This window comes from Orcinus orca, chromosome 19 (genome assembly GCF_937001465.1).
Source record: "Orcinus orca chromosome 19, mOrcOrc1.1, whole genome shotgun sequence".
In the NCBI taxonomy this organism is placed as follows: domain Eukaryota; kingdom Metazoa; phylum Chordata; class Mammalia; order Artiodactyla; family Delphinidae; genus Orcinus; species Orcinus orca.
Window position 1 is genome coordinate 34,996,780 of NC_064577.1, and position 25,667 is coordinate 35,022,446.

The window sequence follows — 25,667 nt, forward strand, 5'->3', positions numbered from 1 at the left end:
CTGTCTGTCTGAAAATTCGGCAGTTGTTTGACCTTAAAATGGTCTTGGCAGAAACCCTTGCAACCGGCACCCCCTCGGCTGTCCTTGGTTGGCCCCTGTGCAGAATGGGGTATGTTATCTGCATCAGGGAAATAGTGGTCAGCAAGGTCCATTTTTCACTTGGAGTTGGAGGAAGCTCCATTTGAGCAAAAATTGGGTTTGCTACCTTCTTGCCCTACGGAGCTCTAGGAGCTCTAGGAAAGAAACGTGCAGGGGGTGGAAGCTTGTGGAAGCGGCTCCCCGGAAGGGTGAGCGTCAGTCATAGGGCCCAGTAGGACCTCTTTCAAGACAGCTTTTTTCTCACAAGGTGCTCCCTGTGGGATGCAGCCTTTTGAGATTTCGAGAGAGGGAGCCAGCCCCGGGATTTCATGATGCCGCAGAGCCGAGGTAGCATTTTCTAAGAGAGCCATGGGACCGGCCAGCCCCATTCCAGGGCACGCACCAAGCACTGCTCAGAGCTGGACCACTGCAGACAGGTGGAGGTTTTTTGTTGCAGGTAATTCTTGAGACTGGACACCATACCCGGTTTTCCCGTTAACAGTTTCTTCTGGCATTTTAGCTGCTTTCTCCAAAGCAGCGAAACTGTTGATTGGTTGTGACTTTTTTTTAAACTTTTAACTTAAAAAAATGTCAGACCTACAGAGAAGTTGCAAGAATAACACAGCGATTCTAGATTCACCCATGGTTAACATTTTTCTACATCTGCTTTGTCTCTCTCCCTAAATATTAACACATTATTATTTTTTCCAGAACTCTTTGAGAGTAAGTTGCAGACGTCATGACCCTTCACCCTTAAAGACTTCAGTGTGCATGTCCTAAGAACAGGGACTTCTCTTATGTAACCACAGTGCAGTGATTAAATTCTGGAAATTTAACATTGATACAATACTATTATCTGATATAGAGTCATATTTACATTTTGCCAATTGTCTTTTATAGTGAACAACCATAAAAACCTTCATGATTTGTGTTTTCATCCAGGCACATACGTTACATTTAGTTGTTACTTTCTTTGGACTTCTTTAATCTGAAGCAATTTCTCAACTTTTCTGTCTTTCATGACACTGACATCTTGAAAAGCACAGGCCATTTTGGGGGATGTCCCTTTTTCTTGTGATTTCCTAACTGTGTTCTCATGATTAGATTCGGACTGGCATCTTTGGTAGAAATTCTATAGAAGTGACCCTGGGTCTTGGTGGACTTTCAAAATGCCCTTCCCCAACATGTGTGTCTTCCCTGTGTTTTATTTTCTGGCCTTTGAGAAGACTGTGGCCTCCTTTGGTTTTCCCAGCTGTGTTTATCACAGAGCTGGAGTTGGCGGCCCAGTGTGAGGGCTCTGTGTGGGCTGAGGGTTCAGGCTGACGTGTTCTAGGACTGAAGAAGGAATAGTGGCTCCCTGATCTGAAGTCCCCCTGGGAGAGAGCACAGGGAAAATCCCGAAGCAGGAGTGGCAGGACTTCTAAGGTGGCCTCTAACTTCTGCAAACTGCTGATGGAGCCCTAACAGACTCACTTAGAGCAGAAGTGGGTCTGATGGGATTTGAGGGAAAAGAGGCCAAATTCCCTCCATCCATTTACCTTTTGTACCCAAGTTGCTGAGCTAGAGAATTCCATTTGGACGGTTTTCCTCCTAAACATCACGTCCATCCTATCTTCTTCTTTTCAGCTGCTTATCTCTTTTCTAGAACCATCTCTCACTAAACCCATCTCCCACAAAGCTGCCTGAGGGGATCCATTTAGACCCCAAATGTGATTATTTCACAGCGGCTTCCGTTGCCAGGCTGGAATCCATCTGACCACTACTTCCCTCTACAGTTTCTTGATTTCATACTCCCTGCCTCAAACATATTCCCCAAATACCACATGTTTATAGAATCTTAAGCATCACCTGGAGGTTTATTAGAACCTCAGGCCCTACCCTAGACCCACTGAACCAGACCTGCATTTTAGCAAGTTTCCCCAGGTGATTTATGTGCACATTAAAGTATAGGAAGTGCTATTTAGAACATGCTGGAAAGTTCTTAAGTTGCCCCTCAGGCTCTTGCTGTCGTTGGTTTTGAGGCATGAGTCTCTAACTATTCTTTGACCTAGGGATTCAGCGTCTAAAGTTTTGCAGTTATTTTTCCTAATTTGCAGGAAGAAGGAAATTTCACGGATGGGATTTTTCTCAATTTTTCTTTTTCCTCGCACAATTTTTTTTCTAAACTTTGACATCTGTTACTACTTGTTGGCTAACAAGATGTCATCTGCTGGCGGTCAACAAAATGAACCAACTACCAGCAAACAAATGCTAATGTTAAAACTCAAAGTTGGGGGCTTCCCTGGTGGCGCAGTGGTTGAGAGTCCGCCTGCCGATGCAGGGGACACGGGTTCGTGCCCCGATCCAGGAAGATCCCACGTGCCGCGAAGCGGCTGGGCCCGTGGGCCATGGCCGCTAAGCCTGCGCGTCCGGAGCCTGTGCTCTGTAATGGGAGAGGCCACAACAATGAGAGCCCACGTACCGCAAAAAAATAAACAAAACAAAACTCAAAGTTGGTGGTATTTAGTGCAACAGTTCAGTTCCAAAACAGCAAAATATAAGAAAACAAAAAAATTAACTGTTGAGCTTTGATTATATATGAGACATTAAAAGATTGAAGAACACACAGATGAATGAGATACATTTGTTACAGCCTTTTGCCCACTACCTTGGGGACCACATGGGCTCATAGTGCTGGGGCACTTAATGGGACCCAAGCAGTGGCCATCCTCTTACTAGAGCCCTTGGGGTGCTACCAGTCCTGATTTGCAGAATTCAGTGAAATAAAAGACTTTTGCTGTCACCTGTCAAGTTTATTTCATCTTCCATGTCCAGACGGCTATCCAAACCAGAACATTTCCTCTGAATTCCCCAGTTTGATAGTTTTTAAAACAAAAATCACAATGAGTCTGTTGCCACTTGCTTGATTTGGCTTTACTTGGAGAGATTTCAAAAGCCTGGAGCTGAAAGATAATTGTTCAACCTTTCCTTGAGTGTTAATGACTTATAAGCCTCTAATTTAACCAACGTAGCAACAGCTGAGACAAACCACTTACTATAGGTAGTGTTTCCCCTGGCAAGTCCATCAGGGAGATATGCATTGGGATTTCTGGGAGGCCAGGGATTTAACCATAACCAAATGTTACCCAACATAATGAATTATACACATTATTGCTTTACTAAAAGGTGATCAAGAAGGGCTTGGCACAGCTTGGCATGACCTTGAAAGATGAGTTGGTGTGAGCCAGGCAGATAGGGTGGGGAAGAGCCTTTAAGGCAAAGGGATGAGCAAGAGCCAGGGTGTGGAAAGTTGAAAGGGTGAGTTGTTAGGAAGCTTGATGCTCAGAGGGGTGAGTGGGGCCTGCCTGGAGCAAGGAAGAGAGAAAGGAGGAATTCTAGGCAGTGTGAGTTGACAGGTAGAAGCAGGTATACTAATTCCATGCATTTGTGTAGCATTTTGGAGTTTGCAAAGCCCCTTCACACCTGGTTATCTCACCTGGCCCTGACTGGTCCTGCTTGCTTCTGGATGATGAAATGGAGGCATGGAGGAGTTTCTAGGCACACACAACTCATGAAACCAGGATTAGACCCAGATTTTTATTTATTTTTTTTTTTTTTTTTTTTGAGGTACACGGGTCTCTCACCACTGTGGCCTCTTCCGTTGCGGAGCACAGGATCCGGACGCGCAGGCTCAGTGGCCATGGCTTACGGGCCCCGCTGCTCCGCGGCATGTGGGATCTTCCTGGACCGGGGCACGAACCCGTGTCCCCTGCATCGGCAGGCGGACTCTCAACCACTGCGCCACCAGGGAAGCGCTAGACCCAGATATTCTGACTCCTAGGCCCATTCCACCATAAACTATGTTCCAGGGGCAGTGAAGAAACCATGCTAGCATATTGGGAAGAAAACTCACGGGTGGGTGTATATAGGTGGATGGATGAATGGGTGGATGGATAGACGGATGGATGCATGATGGAAACCAGAATCTCAAGAGAAAGGGTATTAAGGATTCTGCAGTTGTCCAGGTGAGATAGAGAATAGAAGGTCTGTCAGGGAGATGGATTGGTGAGATATGGAGGTAGACATAGAGGGATTCATAGGACTTACTGCCTGCCCCGATGTAAGAATACAAAAGAAAGAAGAGCCTAGGGTGACACCCAAGTTTCTACCTTGGACCACAAGAGGAAGGGTAGGCTCAAACCTTAGAGCCCAAAGGGGTAGCGATGAAGACGATGAATGTAATTTTGAATACATTGATTTTTAAAAATTTTAATTTCATTGGAATACAGTTGATTTACAATGTTGTGTTAGTTTCAGGTGTACAGCAAAGTGATTCAGTTATACATATAAATATATCCATTCTTTTTAAGATTCTTTTCTGATATAGGTTATCCCAGAATATTGAGTAGAGTTCCCTGTGCTATACAGTAGGTCCTTGTTGGTTACCAATATCATATATAGTAGTGTGTGTATGTTCATCCCAAGCTCCTGATTTATCCCTCCCCCCAACGTTTTCCCTTTGGTAACCATATGTTTTTAACCAGGTCCAAATGAAGTGGGCTTTACCTTCCATTAACCAAAATTCCAGAAACAGAGACCTAGGTGAAATAAAAAGGTGTTTATTGGATATTTGTTAACACTGTGGCCTGGGAGGCACAGATTCAAAGAAGCATTTGAATTGTGTTCCACTGGACTACAAAATGGGGGAGGCTTATGAAGGCAAAAAAACACAAGGTTACGGTCAGCTACATGAATTGTTCCTCAAGAATTATAATTGGAGCTGGCAAGGACTAAGGGTGTTTGTTAAGTAAGGATTGGTTGGGGTCTGAAATGGTTGCATGGGGACAAAGGGAGACCTTGAGACCATAAGGTTGCAGCTGGCAGGTGGTGTTTTGAATATGGCTGGAGGTGTCCTTGGGTCAGGTACAGTTCAAAGAAAGTTCAAGTTTTCAGGGTGCAGAGACGTGTCTGAGACCAGATTCTCAATGGCCACCCGACTCATTTTTGTGCGCCTGAACTGTGATTACTCCATTTTCATTTCCATTTGTCATCACTGCTTTATGTCATCGTGTCCTCGCTGCTACCGGATGAGGGAGGAACTAATACTGCTCTTTACAGATGAGGAAAAGTGAGGTCTACTTGTCCTCAGTAGCAACCCCAGGTCACCCAGCCGAGCAGCAGAGCCCAGGTCTGCTGACTCTGCAGTCTGGGCTCATCACCACTGCACTATATTTCCTCTCTCTACAATTTTCTGACTCTGTTTTACATAATAAAGAAGTAAACAGAAACGGGGGCCTAATTACACCATGACCTTGGGTAGCACTCAGGAAGCAGCCCCCTCCCATCTCCTGGCCCATGTCTGTCTTACCCACGCCTGGAGAGCTCCTTCTGGAGCCTTCCGGTCTGCTGCCTGGGGCAGGTCTATGGAGCTCAGCCAGAAGCCTTGCCTAGTTCCCCGACTTTGCCTTGGGAGGTATTTAGAACCAGTCCACACAAAAGGAAAAACAAAACAAAACACAACCTACCAGGAAAATGTAACCATTTGTTCCTTGATTTTGTTTTTTCTGACAGTAGATGCAATCTATCACGAATCCTAAGTGGGTTTGGGCCGGTGTCCATTCCATTGTGTTGCCCAGAGAGGCACGCCAGGAATGAGCTAGAAGGAGACACAAGGCCCTGAAGCACCTCAGGCCGCTTGTTTGGTGAACCAGAGGAGGAACCTCTGTGGCCTCTGAGAGTAAGGCTACTGGCAGCCTTCTTCCAGGACTCTCCGCGTTGTTTTTTGACTTCCCAGTGTGGCCGCCCCACCAGGCACAGGCCTCAGCAAGCCACCTACGTCAGCATTTTAGTCCCTTCCCTTAAGGCTGAGTCAGTAGCTTCTCAGGGAAAAGAAAAGGACAGGTGTCAGGCACATTACTTCTTGTGCAAAGGATTCATTGTTTGGACTCAAAGAAGTTTTCGAGAAGGACAGAATCAACGTCGCCTTGACGTAGCAAACCTCACACACTGAGGCTATTGAGGGCTGGCCCGTCGCAAGCCCGTGAGCATTTCCAGGTGAAATAGCCATTCGTCAACTTGCAGGAAAACCAGCAGTTCTAGTTCCCAGAGGCCACCTTGTGAATTGAAATCAGAAGGAACAAGGAGAAATTGAAACTATTTTAAGCTCGGCTTCTGAGACTTACTTTAGGAAGCATTATTGATCATACTGCAGGGAAACTATACACATTCTTGGGTGTAAGGAGCCAGTACCCACATGTACCCATGTGACATGTTGGCTTGATCTCATGACACAGCCCATGGGTCCAAAGGGGGCTGCGGCCACAGGAAGAATTTGAATCGAGGCTGTTCTGTGCTGAAATCAGACCAAGCTTATGAAAAGAGCCTTGTTACAGCTGCCCTGGGAACCGTAACTTAGAAGCATTTTTGTGCCATTAAAGCCTTTTCAGTAAATGAATTGAGTCATAGCATTTGTGACCCTACTGGGTTGTTTTAATGTACTTTTCTGTTCCTTTCTTAATTAGTTACCATGATCAGAGCACCTTACAAGAACACTGTTTTGCCAGTCCGAATCTTTTTCTCCTCAGTCACCATGTCACTTTGATTACCCAAATGAATCAGGGTTCATCTTTGTTTTCCTGCATGGGACTTCAGGTCACAGCACGAAATGGTTGTCAACCCTCCACTGTTTTGCCAGCGCTCTTTCTAGACACAAATCCGGGAATTGAAAGAAGTATTCTTTCCCTCACAGGGAGCACACTGTGAATTCATATCTACTGTGTTATGTATGCCCTTTGACCCTTAGGTCTCCTCCCTGCCCCTTCCCCAGGCATCCTTTCCTCTTATATCTCTCTGTGTTCTCAGCCCCAGGTATGTTTATCAGCAGCTTTTTATTTTAAACTTCACTGATGAGCAGTGCCCTGCGTTATTCCTGTCCTTCTCTCTCTACTGTTATCATCAGGTTCCTGCCTGTTTTTGAATTTTCTGCAAGCTTTAAGGTGGGTGGAGAAAGGAAAAGGACAAATCTCCAACACTGGCTGATGTTAAAGAAAAAGTTGTTCATGACACTTGGTGAAGACAGGCTGACTTCAAGGTGCTGGCATGGTTGGGTTCTGAGTTGCAGACTGCCAACTTCTCCCTGTGTCCTCACATGGTAGAAGGGTCTAGGGAGCTCTATGGGGTCTTTTTTTGGGGGGGGTCTTTTTTATAGGGTATTAATCCCACTCTTGGGGGCTCCACCCTCATGACCTAATCACCTTCCAAAGGCCCCATCTCCTAATACTGTTGCACTGGGCATTTGTTTTCAACATACGAATTTGGGGGCCAGGGGCAGGGGATACAAACATTCAGTCCATAGCAATCCTTAACTAATTATATATGCAAAGGCCCTATTTCCAAATAAGGTCATATTCTGAGGTTCCCGGTGGGCATGAATTTGGGGGAGGCACTAGTCAATTCACTATGGGAGTATTGATTTCTCTTCTCATAAAGAAGAATCAACATAATACCCTATAACTCAGCCATCCCACTCCTGGGTATGAACCCTAAAGAAGTGAAAATTTGTGTACACACAAATGCTTTTAGCAGCTCTCTTCGTAATTGCCCTAGACTTTAATGTGGGAATAAACAAATTGCTGTGCATTCATACAATGGAATACTACTTAGTAAGCAAAAGGAATGAGCTTCGATTTGCACAACCACAGGATAAATCTCAAAGGCATGGTCCTGAGTGAAAAGAGCCAGTCTCAAAGTGTTAAAATCTGTATGATTCCATTTGTAAGACGTTCTTGAAAAGACGAAAACTGTAGGAATGGAGGACGCATGAGTGGTTGCCAGGGGTTGGGGTGTGGGGAAATTGTGATGATAAATTAGTTTCTTGGGGTGGTGAAACTGTTCTGAATCTTAATTGTAGTTGTGGTTGCAAGAATCTATACATGTGTTAAAATTCATAGAACTGTATACTCCCCCCAAAATCAATTTTAAAAAAGATTGTTTCAGGGGCAGGGAGTCCAAAATAAAAAACAAGGATCAACACCTTTCTAAAGGTGCTGAGTTATTTTATTTTTTGTGAATGACAAGATGGCACTAGCTTTCGTGTAAAGTTAATTTTTTTTTAACTTATTTTTTTGTCTGCGTTGGGTCTTCGTTGCTGCACGCAGCTTTCTCTAGTTGCAGTGAGCAGGGGGCTTCTTTTCATTGCGGTGCGCGGGCTTCACATTGCGGTGGCTTCTCTTGTTGCGGAGCACGGGCTCTAGGCACGCAGGCTCAGCAGTTGTAGCTTGCGGGCTCCAGAGTGCAGGCTCAGTAGTTGTGGCGCACGGGCTTAGTTGCTCCATGGCATGTGAGATCTTCCCAGACCAGGGCTTGAACCCGTGTCCCCTGCATTGGCAGGTGGATTCTTAACCACTGCACCACCAGGGAAGCCCCTAAAGTTAACTTCTAAACTTTTGTCTCTCCTCATAGAAAACAAACATATGGTTACCAAAGGGGAAGGGGAGAGAGGGATAAATTAGAAGTTTGGGATTAACATATACGTACTACTATATATAAAATAATCAACAAGGACCTACTATATAGCACAGGGAACTGTATTCACTATCTTATAATAACCTATAATAGAAAAGAATCTGAAAAAGAATATATATATATGTAATTCCTCCTTGCTGAATTTGGACTGGAGTACTTCTTGTCTGATACATACCTTTTAGTACTTATTACTTTATTTTATTTTTTATTTTTATTATTATTATTATTTTTTTTTGTGGTACGCGGGCCTCTCACTGTTATGGTCTCTCCTGTTGCGGAGCACAGGCTCCGGACGCGCAGGCTCAGCGGCCATGGCTCACGGGCCCAGCCGCTCCGCGGCATGTGGGATCTTCCCGGACGGGGGCACGAACCCGTATCCCCTGCATTGGCAGGCGGACTCTCAACCACTGCGCCACCAGGGAAGCCCTAGTACTTATTACTTTAGTAACAGATTATATCTTATATGGTGCTGTTAATTAAATCTTGCATTGAATCAAGTCTTCTACAAAATCCTAAGGCCCCTTGAAAATGGAGCTTATCTCACACATTTTAAGAGGCACAGTGTTGACCACATAGCAGATGCTTAATAAGTATTTGCTGATTTATTGATTGCTGTAAGCCTAGTGTCTTCTCTTCAGAGCACTGTCGTTGAGTAGGTCCACCTTCAGAACAAATAAGTTACCCAACTCTATTCTGCGGATGGGGGTGGGAAAGAAGCAGAAATGTTTTTCAAGAGACCAAAGAAGACCATCCTTTTTTATCTCTATCATAATGGCGATGGAGAAGACAAGTCGCATATTCTTGGATTGGATCATATAGCTTACATATTTGTGAAACAGTCACGATTGTATTGTGTAGGCGTGAAAATGTTCTCGGTGGGAATACCAGTAGAGATGGGGTAATTAAATGATGGTTGTCTTTGTCAATAACTTGGACTATTTTTTTTCCCAGCCATAAGTGCTTTTCAGGCTCTCCTACCAGGTATGGTACTGTTAGAGAATAATCAATAGAACCAGGGACCCATATCCCCTGCCCTGCACCAAATCAGTTGTCCACTTTGCAAATCCAGAGCGCTGAAATGAAAGCATTGTTAAAACAATAATTCTGCTTCCAGTGTTCCTTCTTGCTGAACCTATTCTTTGTTAGTCAGTTGCCTCCCCCTGAAACGTCCCAAGTACAGCGAAAAAAAATTAGAGCAGAACAGCAGCTTAGCTGGGATTCTTTGTCCCCTTAATCATATGTGAAGCATAAAATGAGACGACTAATAGACTTTTCTCAAAATCCCTACTAATCAGCCACCTCTACCTTGCATCCTTGGTAGTTTGGACAGATGGCAGGAAGATAAAATCCACACAGCTACTAAGCTTGGATCTTCCTCCCCCCCCCATTTTTTTTTTTTAATAATAGAGTTTATTTTTTAGAGCAGTTTTGAGTTTATGGAAAAATCGCGCAGAAAGTACAGACAGTTCCCATCTAAACTTGGATCTTAAACCACAAACTTACTGTTATAGAGAAAGGGGTTGCAGAAGCCATGATTCCCAGGATTGTGGATTTCTGAAAAGCTGCTGTACACAGTGCTCTCCCTGGCTGGGCTATCACAAAATCCAGAAACGTCTAAAAGCAAAACGAGAGATTAAATAAAATCTAGAAAGGCACCCCTGTTCAAGGAAGAAATCTAGTGCGTCATTAAAACACATTCCATATTTATCAATGTACCTTTCCCTTCTGAGTTACAACCACATGACTCAGCATCTGTCTGTATTAAATATGGGGCATGTCCCCTTCTCCATCCTACCCACGCCCATGTTTACCCTCCTGGGAAAATCTTTTTTAAGAATGGAGTTATTAATGGCTACATAATAGTTCATCGAATGGATTTATCATAATTTCCTTGGCCATTCTCCCATACTGGGATATTTTGACTGTTTGCTTTTTTTTTCCCCCTCTCTCTCTGTTTTTTCTTGCTGTTACATTAATGTTACAGTGAAAATCTTTGTACATAAAGCTTTTCGTTTATTTAATATTCTTAAGATGAATTCTCAAAGCTTAAATTTACCAGATCAAAGTATATGGAGATTTTAAAGATGCTTGATACTTAATGTTCATAGTGCTTTACAAAAAAGGGAAAATTACTCCCTTTTCATTTTGGAATCTTTAAGATAGTTTTTACTCAGGAGATTTGCCTTCTCATTATAATATTGCTTAGTTCATATTAAAAGGAGTTTGTTTATTGAGTGTTCATTGTGTAGTTGGGGGGTAGAGTTCAGAAGAGTCAACCAGATTGGCACTGAAATCCATTACAGATGATTCGTGGGTGGGTATGTCTCTGATAAATAACCACAGATGTTAAATAAGTACCATATTTGACTCCCAAACCCAACTCCCATCTCAAAAAGGGACAAATGCCGCCCAAGAAGCTCCCAAGAGCATGAAGGTACACAGCACCTGTGTCAGGTGAGATCCTGGTGGAGCTTTGGCTTAATGTATCAACATTAAGATGTGTCTCATCCTAAACTATCTCAGCAGATCTCATTCCACCTCAAAGAGCTGGTGGTTGGACCAGAGTTCCGGCAGCCGCTGCCGCTGCGGCTGCCACTGGGGAAGCCCCAGTGAATAGTTAATCTTGCTGTTTTCCTTTGGGGCCTGGCTAATCCTCTGTTTGTAATAGTGTTGGCTTAATTCTGGATCATGCCCTAAACTAAGGATGAAGATGAGGCTGTTTTACCCCCGCTGTGGCCTCTGATTACGCTACGTCATGACCACTGCCACTTCCTGTTTCCCTGCTGCAGCCCCTCTGTGCACCACCCACGTCAGCTGCATGTGGGTGAAGGGGCAAAGAACAGGATGTAGGAGCCTAACATGACCCGCAAGTCACTCACCATCACCGACATTTTAACTGGAAAGAATTCTAGTGGTCATGTGGGTCACTTGATCTCAGCCACACTGGGGCCATAGATCTCCCTGATAATCAGATGAAAGTGGTCAAACCCTCTCTCCGGAAAGAAAGCATCTCCTCAAACGTTGGGTACAATTCCAGGATATTTCACAGCTCCCTGCTACCCATCCATCTAGATGACGCCTTTTATTCTGCAGATAAGGATATGGAGACCCAAAAGAGGTGCTGGGTCCTGCCCAAGGTTACACAGAGGTGATAACTGAATTCAAACTCAGCTGTCCTGATTCCCATTGTGGGATCCATCAGCCAATACTACGAGGTTTCCACTCTATGTTGAGCCCTATATTGGGGATTATAGAAAGGGTGCTTACCAGCAAAGAAATAGAACTTGGGTTCATGAAAGGAATCTGAGATCAATCAGTAAGCAATATTCGTGCCATAGGTTCTTCTTTGGAAAGTAGAAGCTGATGTCTTCCGGTAATTCAGCAGTCATGTGTTGAGCACCTACGAGCATCTCCTAAAGGCTCTTAATCATTGGGAGATTTATTATTTATTGGAAATTAAGACTCTTTGTCATCTCCAGCCTGAAGAAGATGTTGAGGTCCTCAAACTGATTTTTTTGTAGCTTTTTTTTTCAGGTCCTCACCCTGAAACGTTGACTGTGAAGGTGCTTGGTATTTCATGGACTTGGATGCAAGAATTAAGTGTCATATTGAAGAAGGAGTCCAGAGTTGGAACTGAAAGCTACCTAGGTAGATTCTACTGCAGCCTCAGCAGAAAAGCTCCAAGTCGTTGGGGAGTTCCCAATAATAGCTACTCAGGACATACATTTTTCGGTAGCAGGAAGAGAATCAGAGTCCAGTTTCATCTTTCTGGAAAGAAATAGGAAGTACTCTTGATTGATATTTATCTTCTCGGTTGGGTGCCAAGAGGCAGCCTTTTATCCCTGGAGGAGTCTGGTTGTGAAGCCTGGAGACTTGCCCTGAATCAGAGCTTCTCTACCGACGGGCTGTGTGACTGCAGGCAGCTCTTTTACTTCTCTGAGCCTTGGTTTTCTCATTTGAAAACTGGAAATAATAATACTATCCTGACCTTGTAGTTGTTGAGTCAACATAAATGACTCCTCTCCCTAGCTTGACAGTATATTCTTTCTTTTGTAGCAAATATTTTCTTCCATCTTGTATTTTGGGGAGTAGCTTCCCAGTCTTTCTCTCCCACTAGATGGTAACTCATTAAGGGCAGGAACTCAGCCTTTCTTTTTTTTTTTTACAGTGTTTCTTCTAGCAATGTCAGATTCTGAGACACTTCAGTTAATTTTGGCTTTAGATTGAGTTTCTCTCCAACACTCCACTCTCTATGTGGTGTGTCTACATTTTTCAGTGTATCCAGTGACAATGTATGCCATAAATTATTGGCTTTGGGGCCCAAAACTCAGAGTAGAAAGGTAAAGCAATATAATGGAGAGAGTACATGAAGGAGATATGGATTTGATTTGATTTTCCATGGCTGATTTGCTCTGTGACATTGGGCAAACTGTGTAACCTCCGTGGGCCTTCATCTGTGTCACCATTCCTGCCTATCTGCGATGGTGTCATGGCTGCCATATTACATCTGAGATATTTTCTGGTGCAAAGTGGTGGGTTTGGTGGTAAGAGAACTCAGCCCTTCTTATCTTTGCAGCCCCCAAAGCCAAGGGCGCCGTTTTGTATGCAGTGGAGGTATTAGTTGGGGCCCAATTGGGAGGCATAAACCACACAGTAATTTGAACAGGAAGAGTATGTAAGTAATATAAGGAATTATTAAACTTTGATTGGAGTAACCATAAAGATGTAAAGGGAAGTCAAAGGCTAAGGGAGTAGACGCAAGCAAGAACAAACTTGAAAGGGGTCCACCTCCATGGCTGGAGTTCAGACCTCCTTGCAGGAGTTGTGGTTGTAGCCCACTGGATGGCAGAGAAGTTTGCTGGGTTTCCTGGACCAGAGCTTGTCCACAGTTGCTGGGCAGCAGAAAACAGCCCTCTGGGTTCAGGTGAGATGAGACTGGTGGGCAGGTATATAGGGTCAGGGCACCACTGGCAGTGCGAGGTGCCTAAATCAGGAGGGCCATGTTGAAGGCCAGGACTCCGAGGTCACCAGGCAACTGTGTACTCCGGGCATGCAGCTGGGACAGAGCAGCACCGCATGTCCCCCGTCCTCCCCCCCACCCCCACCCCAACAGATTCTGCAGCAGGAATAAGATTCAAACCAGGAAGAGAAGCACCCTTCTTCCTGCAGGGTCCCCCTAATAAATGACTTAGTGTCCTACTCGCTGTCAAGGAGAACTTCTTACAGGGTCCAGTCTGTTATCTCAGAGCAGAGACTTAAGGGTGAACTTGGAGCAGAAGGGCAATAATGTAATAATGTGATAATGGGTGATCCAAAAGTATTTGAATTAAATTAGGAAAAGCCACCTAATCTGTCAATAACTCCCTTAACCCCTGTTCATTTTCCCTTCTTTCAGTCCCATAAATTTTACCACCAATAAATGTCAAAGCTCTCTAACTTCTCTTGTAATTTACTCTCTAGCAGCTCATTTGCCTCTGGGGTGTTCCCTTCTGTTTTGTTTTCTTAATGAGGCACATGTCTTCTCTTGCACACACTTTAAAAGAGATTCATGGGAAGAGAGAGAAACACACAAACACCCTGAGACCCAGTGTTTCATTTCACAACTTATTTCTCCACTCAACCTTGAACTTACTTTCCTTCCGTCTCTCCATTCCATTTCAAAGCAATCAACCTGTCCCTCCCAAACACATTGAGAGTGTCCCCAAGCTCTTGACTTCAACTGGCCATGGAAGGAGTCAGAGCTGATCCAGGAACCAGTCTTTCTCTGCCTTTATGGAAAATGCAGTGGCCTTCTCAAGTCAGACTGGGGAGTTAATCTTGAATAAATCTGAAGAGTCCAGTATCTAATCATTATAGAAGAAAATTGGTGACAGAGCAAACAGCAGACTGGGCAGATAATAATCAGCACAGATATTATTCAGAAAGCATTTGGAAAGGACTAGGAGTTTCAACTTGTAAAGAGCCCTCCAGATGCTCTCCTGCGGGAGAGTGTGTTATTAATAGGCTCCAAATTTGTGTCAAGACAATGTTCTTCGGCGTCAACCACTCTGTTCTTTCAAAATATTGCATTCTCTTCTAGAGAGTCAGATTTAACTAGTGTTAGTGGATGATTCCCTTGTAGGAATTAGCTAAACAGAGAGGTAGGGCTACAGTTAAGACTTTCTCCGAGGATCAAGTGATTTGCAAACTTAATCTGTTTACTATCCTTCAGAAGTGTATCCCTTTAGATCAGAAAAAGTGGCAATGGGAAAAAGTAGAGGAACTTAATCTTTCCACTAGAGTGTACATCTATATATGTGGCTGTCTGACATATTTCTTTTTTTTTTTTTTTTTTTTTTTTTGCGGTACGCGGGCCTCTCACTGTTGTGGCCTCTCCCATTGCAGAGCACAGGCTCCGGACGCGCAGGCTCAGCGGCCATGGCTCACGGGCCCAGCCGCTCCGCAGCATGTGGGATCTTCCCGGACCGGGGCACAAACCCGCATCCCCTGCATCAGCAGGCAGACTCTCAACCACTGCGCCACCAGGGAAACACTGTCTTACATATTTCTTTGCAAGTGTTGGACATTCTGGGCCAGTGGAATCAAGCGTAGCTTGGCAGGAAGCCATCTCAGTACTTTTTCAAGCTCCATCTTCTTACCACTGTGTGTACCAAGGAAATCATGCTCTTAAATGATCAAGAATAAGACAGTGGGTAATGGGATTATGGACAATCTTTATTTTCTTCTTTTTCGTTTATCTGTATTTTCTTCAATGAGTGTGTGTTATTTCTGATATTAAATATATGTAAACATTGTAATGAAAAAAAAACCCCACATTTTTCTTCTCTAAATCTCAGGCTGTATTACTGCTTTTTGTCTCCTATCTACCCAGAACCTTTTTAGCCTCTTCCCTCCCCCTGTTTAGATTAACTGCCAAAAATCAGCAGACTTCCTTTTTGGAAGAAACTTTTGGAAGAGATTTATTTCTTCACTCTTGAACTACTAAAAACAGCCTGTTTTTCTTCTTCCCCTAACCAAGTGGTGATTGATGCTACACCTGCCTCTGATGTGACAAAGTGTAAGCGATGAATAAAACCTTTTCGTGATTCTTGCACATTCGGGGGCAGCGTAGAGCTCTCCCCGGGGGCACTGAGCCATGTGAAGATGCTCTGTGGGGAGTTATTCCGCCTCAGGCACCGTTGGGCCAACTTGCAGGCACCTTGAGGATCTCACCCACTATCACTAACCTTTGATACTGTTGCTGTGCTCTTTCAGATTTTTGACAATGAAGCCAAAGATCTGGAGAGAGAAGTGTGCTTTATCGATATTGCCTGCGATGAAATTCCAGAACGTTACTACAAAGAATCTGAGGTGAGCAATAGATGGGGTGACATGTGGAAGAGAGTCATTCAATCATTCATTCAACAAACATTTATTAAGTCCACACTGACCTGGGACACTTCCATCTGTCTTTGTGTTGATTCAATTTGCTTTCACATCTTGCTGGACTCTTTACTGCGGGTCTCAAAATGAAGTCCCTACTGCTTGGGGCCCGTGGTTAACCCCGGCTGCCACTCAATTTCAATGTAGTCTCCTATCTCCCCAGCTCTGCCATCAATCTGGGCAGCAAAATACTCACAAGGCTGAACCACCCAACGATAACTGGCCTATAAAATGCAGCAGCCACCTCTGGCTTCCTGTTTGGCCAGGCCTGGGCCCAGCCTGTCTCCCCCCCTCTGCAGGAGCTGTGTTTTATTTGTACCTTTGGGGTCTAACACAAAGAAAATGCTCCATCAATCCTCCCTGAGTGCATATTGAAACTTGGACAGCTCATCTCTGCACAGAACCTTTCTCTCAAAACCAGAAGTGCCTTCATGCAGCCCTCTCTTTTTTTCATCTTGACTAAGAATAAATTTAAGAGAATATGTGTCTGTATGACTCCCACCTACCAGAATCCATTGTGTGCCTCAGTGCGAACTTGCTATTTTACTGTTAGTGCAAGTCCCCATTTGTATCCTGTTAGTATTTTATTAATGGCTGCTGACGGAACTTGGGTGACCCCCTTGGAAATAACGTCCCAGCCCTGCAATGACAACAGATGCTGGGCTATTTTTGTTGTTTAGCAACATTCAGCCAATCACAATATGTTTGGAGTTGGGGCCCCAGTCTCGTCCTTGAGCTGTAACACATGGACCTTGAAACTCTTCCCTCAGCTTGGTTAGGGCTGATTTAAGACATAATAAATAAACCCGGTAAAAATGAATTCTACTGTGACACACACTGGGCTCCCAATGTGGTTCAGATTTTTTTTGCTTCCACCTTTTGGGATTCGTTTGGATATCAGAGTCTAACCCAATGTTAGCAAATGCTTAGCTGCTTAATTGCAGGCATGGGCTCTGCAGCTGCTGTCTCTTTAAAGTCGGGGAGAGGCTGATGTGAATTACTCTTGGTGGGACTCAAGGATGAGCTTTTGAACGTCATCCATTTACATTACACTCTGCAGCCAACCACACTTGCGAATTTTCAGAAGAACAAAATGAAATGCTCTCTGCATAACTGTGGACCTGCTCAAGAGGAGAAGCTTGGCCTCCCCTTGTCTTAGAGGAGGTACTTCTGTGGTTTCATCTCAAGGCCACCAATACTTATGGGGCTTCAGTGATGTGCAAAGCATCATGCAGTGCGTTGGGTGAAGCTGTTGCCCTGTCGCTTCTGTGGCTCCTTGGGCCTGGGGGGCTGCTGTCTTACCTGGACGTCCTGGCCTCTTTGGTAGCTCAAGCCTTCTAGAAAGGCAGCGTTGCCAGAAAACTCTGAACTGATTTCAGCTCTTCCTCTTAGATAGCTTTGGTGTGGTCCTGACTGGCACTCGGGGAGTTCCCTTCTGATTCGGAGGAAAGTCTTAGGACAGATATGGAACACTAATGACAAAATCAACAAGTCTCATTTCTAGTCATCGTGTACCTGACTCATCTCCCTGTGCATTGTGCTCCCAAGAACCACCACTGGAAAGCTTTTTCTCATTGACACAGATATTCAAGGACCATTTTTTCATGTTTCACAGTCATTCATTTTCCTGGGTCATAAAATATTCTTTTCTAGTTGCAGTTTGACCAAGGAAATGAGAGGGGAATAGTCATTCATCCAGTAAATATGTACTGAGTACTCACTGAGTGTCACAGACAATATTTAGATGGGGACGTGGCAATGAACAGAAGAGACACTGAGGGTCTCTTCCCCCACAACATTTCCAATCTAGCAGGGGAGCCAAACAACAAAGAAATAACTACATGAGCACATATGGAGTTAAAAGTCACAGGTGCCATAAGGAAGCTTGCAGGGAGAGACCACGATAGGGAAACTGAATTTAAGAGGATGGGATCAGGAGAGATGCTTAGGGAGAAATGGCCTGCTGGGACCCGCAGGATGAAAAGAGCTGGGGGACAGTGCTCCAGGGGGAGGTGACAGCATGCATGGGAGTCCCAAGGTGTTACCTATAAGGAAACAAAAGAAGGCCAGTGTGGTTGCAGCAGCAGAAACAGAAGGAAGAATGGCACAAAGGGAGGTTGGAAAAGAGGGTGGGATCATGTTAAGACACTTAGATTTTATTTACATGCAGTAGGATGCCTTCGAAGAAATTAAAGCTGGGGCATCATATGATCTGATTTGTGCTTTTAAAAGATTGCTCTGGATGGAGAAGGGACTGGCCGGGAGCAGAGTGGAAGTCAGGAAACCACTGAGGTCATCGGAGTTGTCTACCTTGTTGATTATTGAAGTTATATGGCAACTTGAAGTGGGGGGCTGGGAGCAGATGGCTTGGAGGTATATTTTGAAGAGAGACTTGACAGGGATTGGTCGTGGACTGGGTGTGAAGGTGAGAGAAGAGGAAGAGTCAGGATGACCTTAAGGTTTACAGCTTGGGCAACAGATAGATGGGGGTGAGAAGAGGAGTGGATTTTGGAGAAAGATGGATGGATTTTGTGATGACAGTGAGACATCTAGAACAAATAGAAGTGGGTCTGGAGCTTAAATGAGAGATCTGGGCTGGAGACAAATTGGAGAGTATTTGGGAAATAGAAGAATTTAAAGTCCTAAGGATGGATGAGAGTGAGCAAGCGTACAGTATAATGGGAAAGGGGTTCGGGTCCGAGCATTAAATTTAGGACAGCAATATTTGGAGATCAGGAAGAGGATGAGGAGGCCCCAGGGATCTACAAAGAATTGGCCAGAGAATTAGAAGGAAAACAAGGAGAGAGCACCAAGGAATGCAAGTTTCAAGAGAGGAGAGGGATTGGTTATGCTTAATGCTGGTGAGAAATCAAATAAGATGAGAATGGAAAACTGTCTCTAAGAGCAGTGGTTTTCAACTGGGGGCGATCTTGCCCCACAAGGATGCTTACAATGTCTGGAGACATTTTTTTTTAAGATTTTTATTTATTTATTTATTTATTTTTGGCTGTGTCAGATCTTAGTTGTGGCACGCGGGATCTTCATTGAGGTACGCGGGATCTTTTGTTGTGGCGTGTGGGCTCCTCTCTAGTTGTGGCGCGCAGGCTCCAGGGCGTGAGGGCTCTGTACTTGTGGTGCACGGGTTCCAGAGCACGTGGGCTCTGTAGTTTGTGGCATGCAGGCTCTCTAGTTGAGGCGTAGAGCTCAGTAGTTGTGGCGCTCGGGCTTAGTTGCCCCACGGCATGTAGGATCTTAGTTCCCTGACCAGGGATCAACCCCGGCATTGTAAGGTGGATTCTTTACCACTGGACCACCAGGGAAGTCCCTGGACACATTTTTGGTTGTCACAACTTGGGAGTGCTACCAGCCACTAACCACATCCTATAATGAACAGGACAGCCCGCCACAACAAGAGTGATCGACCCTCAAATGTCAGTATGCCAAGGCTGGGAAATCCTGCCCTGAAAGTAAAGGTCGTTGGAGATGAATGGAGGTCTGGACTCAGCTCTCACACTCAGAGCCACCCCTGCCTGTCCTGGAGTCTTACTTAATGGATGTGGAGGAAGGGGGCCCCAGAGGGCTCAGCCCTGCACACTCTGTCAAGCCCTGCTTCCCAAACGATCGCCAGCCTACATTACAGGTAGAATTTTTTCTCACTCGCCCTGGCAGTTAGACCACAGAGGAAAAGGCAGACTTGGGAGCATGCAATAAAATAATAGGAAAAGTATGTTCCGTGGGACTCCCTTATGACCTAAACCCACCATCATTGGACTTCCAGAATCCACACTGCAGTATGAGCCTACCAGAAGGGAGAGAAGTGAGTGTCCTAGGCTGTTTAGGTTGTGTGTCAGTAGCCAGGGACAGAGAATAAGGGAAACAACCGATTCAGAAGGCAAACCACTTCCAAATACATTTCTCCTCTGCACACTGTAAATAATTAACATCCTCCTCCCTGCCACAAGAATTTCCTTCTAAAATGAAATCTGACCTTGTCATTTTCTGCTTAAAAGCCTGGTCCCCTTAGCATGGTCCTCTGCCTTCTCCCCTCCAGCCCTCCCCACCTCTGTTCCTCTCAATTTGGAAGCTTCTAGTCATTACTCTTTAGAGTTCAGCTCAAATGTGACTTCTCCTCTTTGGACTCTCCTGGGCACCCCACTCCCTACCCACTGGCAGCAAGGATTCTGGTCTGTGGCTTCTAGATCATGCTGGCTCGTGCTAGCTCACAGTTATACCCTGAGCTCCACGAAGACAAGGGTTGTCGTCTTCATCACCATTCCCCAGCAGCTAGGACAGAACCAGCACATAGCAGCCACTCACAAAACGGTTGTTGAATGAATGAGTGAAAGCCACGGGCTTTATTTTTTCCTTCTAGCAGTGACAATTTCGGAGTGAGCGCTATCAATGAAAATGCATTTGTGGCCATTAAGCTAACAGTAGTGAATCAGAGTTCCTTATATATATATTTTTTTTTTCCTTTAATCTGAGGCCTACAGCTTTACGAGCTTTTTCTTCCAGTCCATCTTTGTAAGTTGACTATGTCAGCGTCGTAAATAGGAACGCATTTTCTGCAGAGAAAGCTGAAATGCTGGTGGGCTCAGTCTATTCTGAGACTTTGAGGCTTATGCATTCAGACCAGGGTTATCTGGGTCACCACTCAGCTCCCGTCTCACACACACACACACACACACACACACACACACACACACACACACACACACACACACACACACACACACACACACACACACACACACACACCCTCCATCCAGGCCGAAGCAGGGGATTGAAGTAATTTCTTTTCTTTTTCCATTTGTCCCTGGAAACCTCCGAACCACATGAGGCAAGAATGCCTCTCTCACTAAGGTGACCAGAGCTGGAAGTTTTCCGCTGGGTGCCCTCTGCCTGGTGGCACAAGGGCCCCCACTAAGCAGAGTTTCAGAAGGACTCCGGAGACTCAGCATCGGCCGGTAGCTCAGCCCAGCGCTCTCTTTATTCTCATTTTGTGGTGCCGTTGTTTCCCAGCCACATCAGGGGCCTAAGCTGCAGCTCCCAAGAACCTCTTAATCTCAAGTTTTTCTCTCCTATCTGTGGCAGGACTCCACAGGGCAGCACTGCATTGTTTAAAAAAAAAGAAAACAGTGTGATTTCTCGGGCCCAGAGAGCACCTCCAGGTGCACCTCCACAGGGCCCCACCAAGGCCCTGCCCCCATTAGAATCATGAAGCTCTTTGCATCAAGTCACATCAGCACCACCCAAGCAGCAAAGACGAAGAGAAGCCAGTGTCTGAGCAGGTTGTACTTGTTATGTGGTCGATATGTGCGTTCTTTCTTCTGCCAAGGTGCCCATCCCTCTGATGCTCTGCCAGAATTTCAAGGTGAAAATCCCAACCCAGGAAGGAGGAACTCAGGCCGATCAGTTGTAGCATGCCCTCAGAGGACACGGGCAGTGAGCCCACACCTGCAAAGCTGAGTTGGCCATTTGCGATGCAGGAACAAATCTCAACACCCAGCCTCCAGGACTGGTCCAGCCTGGACAGTCTCCAAAAGTCAGGCTTAGGGAGCTCTAACTCAGAGGCCTTTGGTGTTGGCCCAAGTCCAGTGCTCTTCCTCCTGGATTCACTGCAGTCGTTTTTAAGGTTCAGCTTCCATTACAAGATCAAGAGGGACCAGAAAAAGTGGCATCTCTAGTGGCCTTCCAGGGGTCTGTCCCCGCAGCTCCCCCCCAGAGACACGAATGTGGAGTCATACGCAGTTTCTAAATGTTCAGCCTTGAGTAGAAAGGGGAAAAAGAAAAAAGAAATGTCATTTTCTGGGAGAGGAAGTTTAGAAGTAGAGGATGTGTTGTGCTTTGTTTTTTAAAAATCTTCATTGATTTATGTAAAGCAAAGGGGAGTTTATAGACCAGTGGTTTCCAACTAAGGCCAGTTTTGCTCCCCAGGGGTCATCTGGCAACGTCTGGAGGTATTTTCGATTGTCACCACTGGCAAGGGGTTGTTTGCTACGGCATCTAGTACGCAGAGACCAGGAATGCTGCTATAAACATCCTGCGATGCCCAGGACAGCCCCACAGCAGAGAATTACCCAGCCCGAAATGCCAACTGCGGCAAAGTCGAGAAACTCTGCTGTAGGCCAATCCAAGGACAGGAAATGCAGGAAAACCTATTAGAAGCAAGACTCATTAATTTCTTTCGTTTGCATTTATTAAGTGCTTACTGTGTACCAGGCTCTGTGCTAGGCACTAGGGCTACAAAGGCCATAATCGTGTCTAGTCTCCACTACCCTTTGAACTGGATCCTTTCTTTTTTTTTTAAGAAAAAAAGGAAATTCCTCTTTCTCTTCATTTTGCAAGATGTAAAAGAGGTCTCCATTTTACCAGTGTTAAATAAAGCATAATAATTCTAATGGAGAAATCAGGGAAATTTACAACGTTTTGAACTCGGGTAGCAATGAAGGAGAATGTGAGACTGTCTCAGAAGCAAGTACCCCTGAAGTGGTATGCTTGAAGGTAGGAGAGTACCAGGCAAGTTTTTAGGCAGGATTTGATTTAGAGCTTTCCCTTTGAGTTGGGTGACGAGGGGACTCTTTTGGAACTCAGCCTCCAGGCCCCCTGGATTATAGAGTTTTCCTGAACTAAGGAATCCTTACAAGCCAGTTCATTGGTCACCCGATCTAAATATCTGCTGAATTCTCTCTTAAGGGAGAGAGAAGCGAACAAAGAGATACATCTAACTTTTCCAGTAACTGTCAAGGATAAGAGATTAAATGCTGTTTGCTAAGTACAACAGGCCCCAGAAAGGGAACAGAGAGATGAAATGAGTAAATATTGTCATACTCAGCTGTACCCTTCAGTACAAAGTGCTTCATCCAAACCACTCTGTTCCCTCAAATTAAGAATATTTTCATGTCGGTCTATATCTTGATGGTTGAGGGTGGTCAAATTTTTCAGTTATCAAAAAAAAAAAATTTTCAGTTATCTCCAAATGGCCAGATTTAACACAGCTGCCTCCTGCTGGGGTCCACTGTGGAGTTCAGTTTGTTGTTGTGCTGTTATTGTCATTTTTTTTCCCTTTTCCCTCCGTCCATCTGCTTCTTTCTGAGAATAACGCAGCTGTTTGGTGATGGGTTTCAATTTGGCGGCGCTGGGCACCTCTGGGATAATAAGAACTGTCTGCGCCCACTGGTGTGGGGCGAAGCCTCCACCACCAAAGTGCTCCCCAGTGATAGCCTCCAAAGCTGGCACAGAAAGCCTGCAAGGAGATAGTCAGTGGAAGGGTCTCCAGTAGCTGCTGCATCGCAGGGCCCTGCGCCTTCACAGGGTCTCCATGAGGCCAGTGCTATTAGAGAGGGAAGCACGTGGTGGCCTCTGGAAGTGGCCGGAGCAATAGATGAGAAGGAAAGCCATTGGAAGAAGAACTTTTTTTTTTTCTTGGCTGCATTGGGTCTTCATTGCTGCACACGGGCTTTCTCTAGTTGCGGTGAGTGGGGGCTACTTTTCTTTGTGGTGCACGGGCTTCTCATTGCGGTGGCTTCTCTTTGTTGAGGAGCATGGGCTCTAGGCGCGTGGGCTTCAGTAGTTGTGGCTCGCGGGCTCAGTAGTTGTGGCTCGCGGGCTCAGTAGTTGTGGCGCACGGGTTTAGTTGCTCTGCGGCATGTGAGATCTTCCCGGACCAGGGCACGAACCCGTGTCCCCTGCATCGGCAGGCGGACTCTCAACCACTGTGCCACCAGGGAAGCCCAGCAGGCGGATTCTTAACCACTGCACCACCAGGGAAGTCCCAAGTTAGGCGTTGTTAAAGTTGGTGTTTATGGGGCTTATAATTAAACATAACGCATACATGACATTATTTTATAAAAATGAGCTCACACGATGCAACCTTACAACATGCATTTTCTCAATAACGATATAAGCTTGCCATCTTTCTGGGGCAGTACATGTCTCTCTAGCAGACTTCGTAATGACTGTATGATGTGCCAGTGTATGATTATGCCATTCTCCATTTGGTGGACATTTAGAGTGTTTCCATTCTTTTGCTATTATAGTACTTCAGGCAACACCCTCATGCTATATATTTTTTTGGCATAGTTTTAATATTTCTGTAGAATAAGTTCTAAAAGTGAAATTGTGTCAGTGGGCATGTGGGTTTAAATCTTTTTAGATATAGCCAAATTGCCCCCCACTCCAAAGCTATATTAAATGACTCTCTGATCCACACTTGTGTGGGAACACATTGAATTTTGAAGAAGTGAGATTGGAAAGGCAGTGTACTGAGTGAGAGCAAAGGCGGTGAAAAGGTAGGGAATTCCGCTGCACGTTCAAGGGTCAGTAAGTAACCGGGGCAGAAAAGAAGAGCCTCCAATGTCAAGCCAAGGAATTTGGCTTTTATTCTGCAAGTAGCTGAGAACTTTCAAAGCAGGGTCACCAGCCACCTTGCAAGGCGTCTCAATTTGTGACCACACCAGAGAAACTGACTTTCTCGGGGGGGGGGGGGGCGGTGGTGAGGGCAGACCGCTGGACACCAAGAGGTTTAGAACCCTGTAACTCATCAACTTACTTGTCTCCTTCTTCTGCTATCTCTTTTCATGAACAAATCACCTTCAGCCATATTGGCAGCAATAAAACTTTGTTAATGAAAAGAAACTTTTGGAAATAACAGGGCACTAAACAGTAGTCCAGTCTTCAACAACCCTGGCTGCGTCATTTTTAGACCAATAACAAATAGGTACTCTCTTTCAGTTCTCATTTCTTCCAAGTAAAAGAAAGCTGGGTCCCCAAGTCTTACTGAAATACCACGCCTAGTGCTGGTGTTTAAAACCACTACTGTTCTTTTGGCCTAATCACGTGGAGCTACTGCAATGTTGTGAGCAAAGCCAATTTTTATTGGGAGTACTAGGAAAACGTTAGTGCCCAACTCCACCCTAGAGAAAGGATTTTTGTTTTTTAATTTTTCAAGGGGAAAAATAACCAACTTAAACTGCTGCAATAATTTTCATGAATGAGGTTCCCCAGAGCTTGGTGCCCAGAATAGCAGTTCCAAATCTTACCAATTGGATTGGGTAGTGAAATGCCAAACCATGTGAATCAAACAAAACTGAGGCAAATGAATTCCTAAATATCAGATCAAAACCAGAGATTCTAAGTCTCTGCCAGGAGTGGAGTTGCTGATTGTGGTGCTGGGTCATTGAGTCAATAGAAAGAGCCTTTGGGGAAATGGCCCCATGTCCCAAAGGGAGGATTCAACCAAGCAAAACATCCATTGAAGGGAGAAACAATTGGGCTTGTTGAAGAGGGATCTGTGCAAAAGATAACCTCTAGAATTCACAGATGGGGATTCCCAGCCCATGCTTTCCTTGAGTAGATGGAGCTCCACCCTAATGTACTAAGGGGCTCAGGCTTTGGGAGGCCTCCCAGGTGATCACAGCCATTGCACTTCATCAGCACCAATGATGATTCACCATCTTCAATCTCTTCCTCCGTTCAAATGAGTGGATGGATATGGAGAGATGAGATGAGATGCAATGAGATGATGTGATGAAAGACAAAGCATTAAAATGCACAGTACTGGCACACAGTTAGCATTTAATAAATGTTCCCTTCTCCCTGCTTTGACACTGGCATTGAGATCTGCAGATGTGTCGCTGGGATGGTTGCTCAGTAGAAACCAAGTG

General features: G+C 45.1%; 1 protein-coding gene across 3 annotated transcripts in view; it reads left to right on the forward strand.

Annotated features, from left to right (window-relative positions):
* Positions 1-25,667, forward strand: part of PITPNC1 (phosphatidylinositol transfer protein cytoplasmic 1) — a 263,252-nt gene that overhangs the window by 201,423 nt on the left and 36,162 nt on the right. For all 3 annotated transcript variants that reach the window (XM_049701886.1, XM_049701884.1, XM_049701885.1), the window contains one exon: positions 15,835-15,930. In XM_049701886.1, the coding sequence (XP_049557843.1) occupies positions 15,835-15,930 (96 nt within the window). The remainder of the gene's footprint in view (positions 1-15,834; positions 15,931-25,667) is intronic.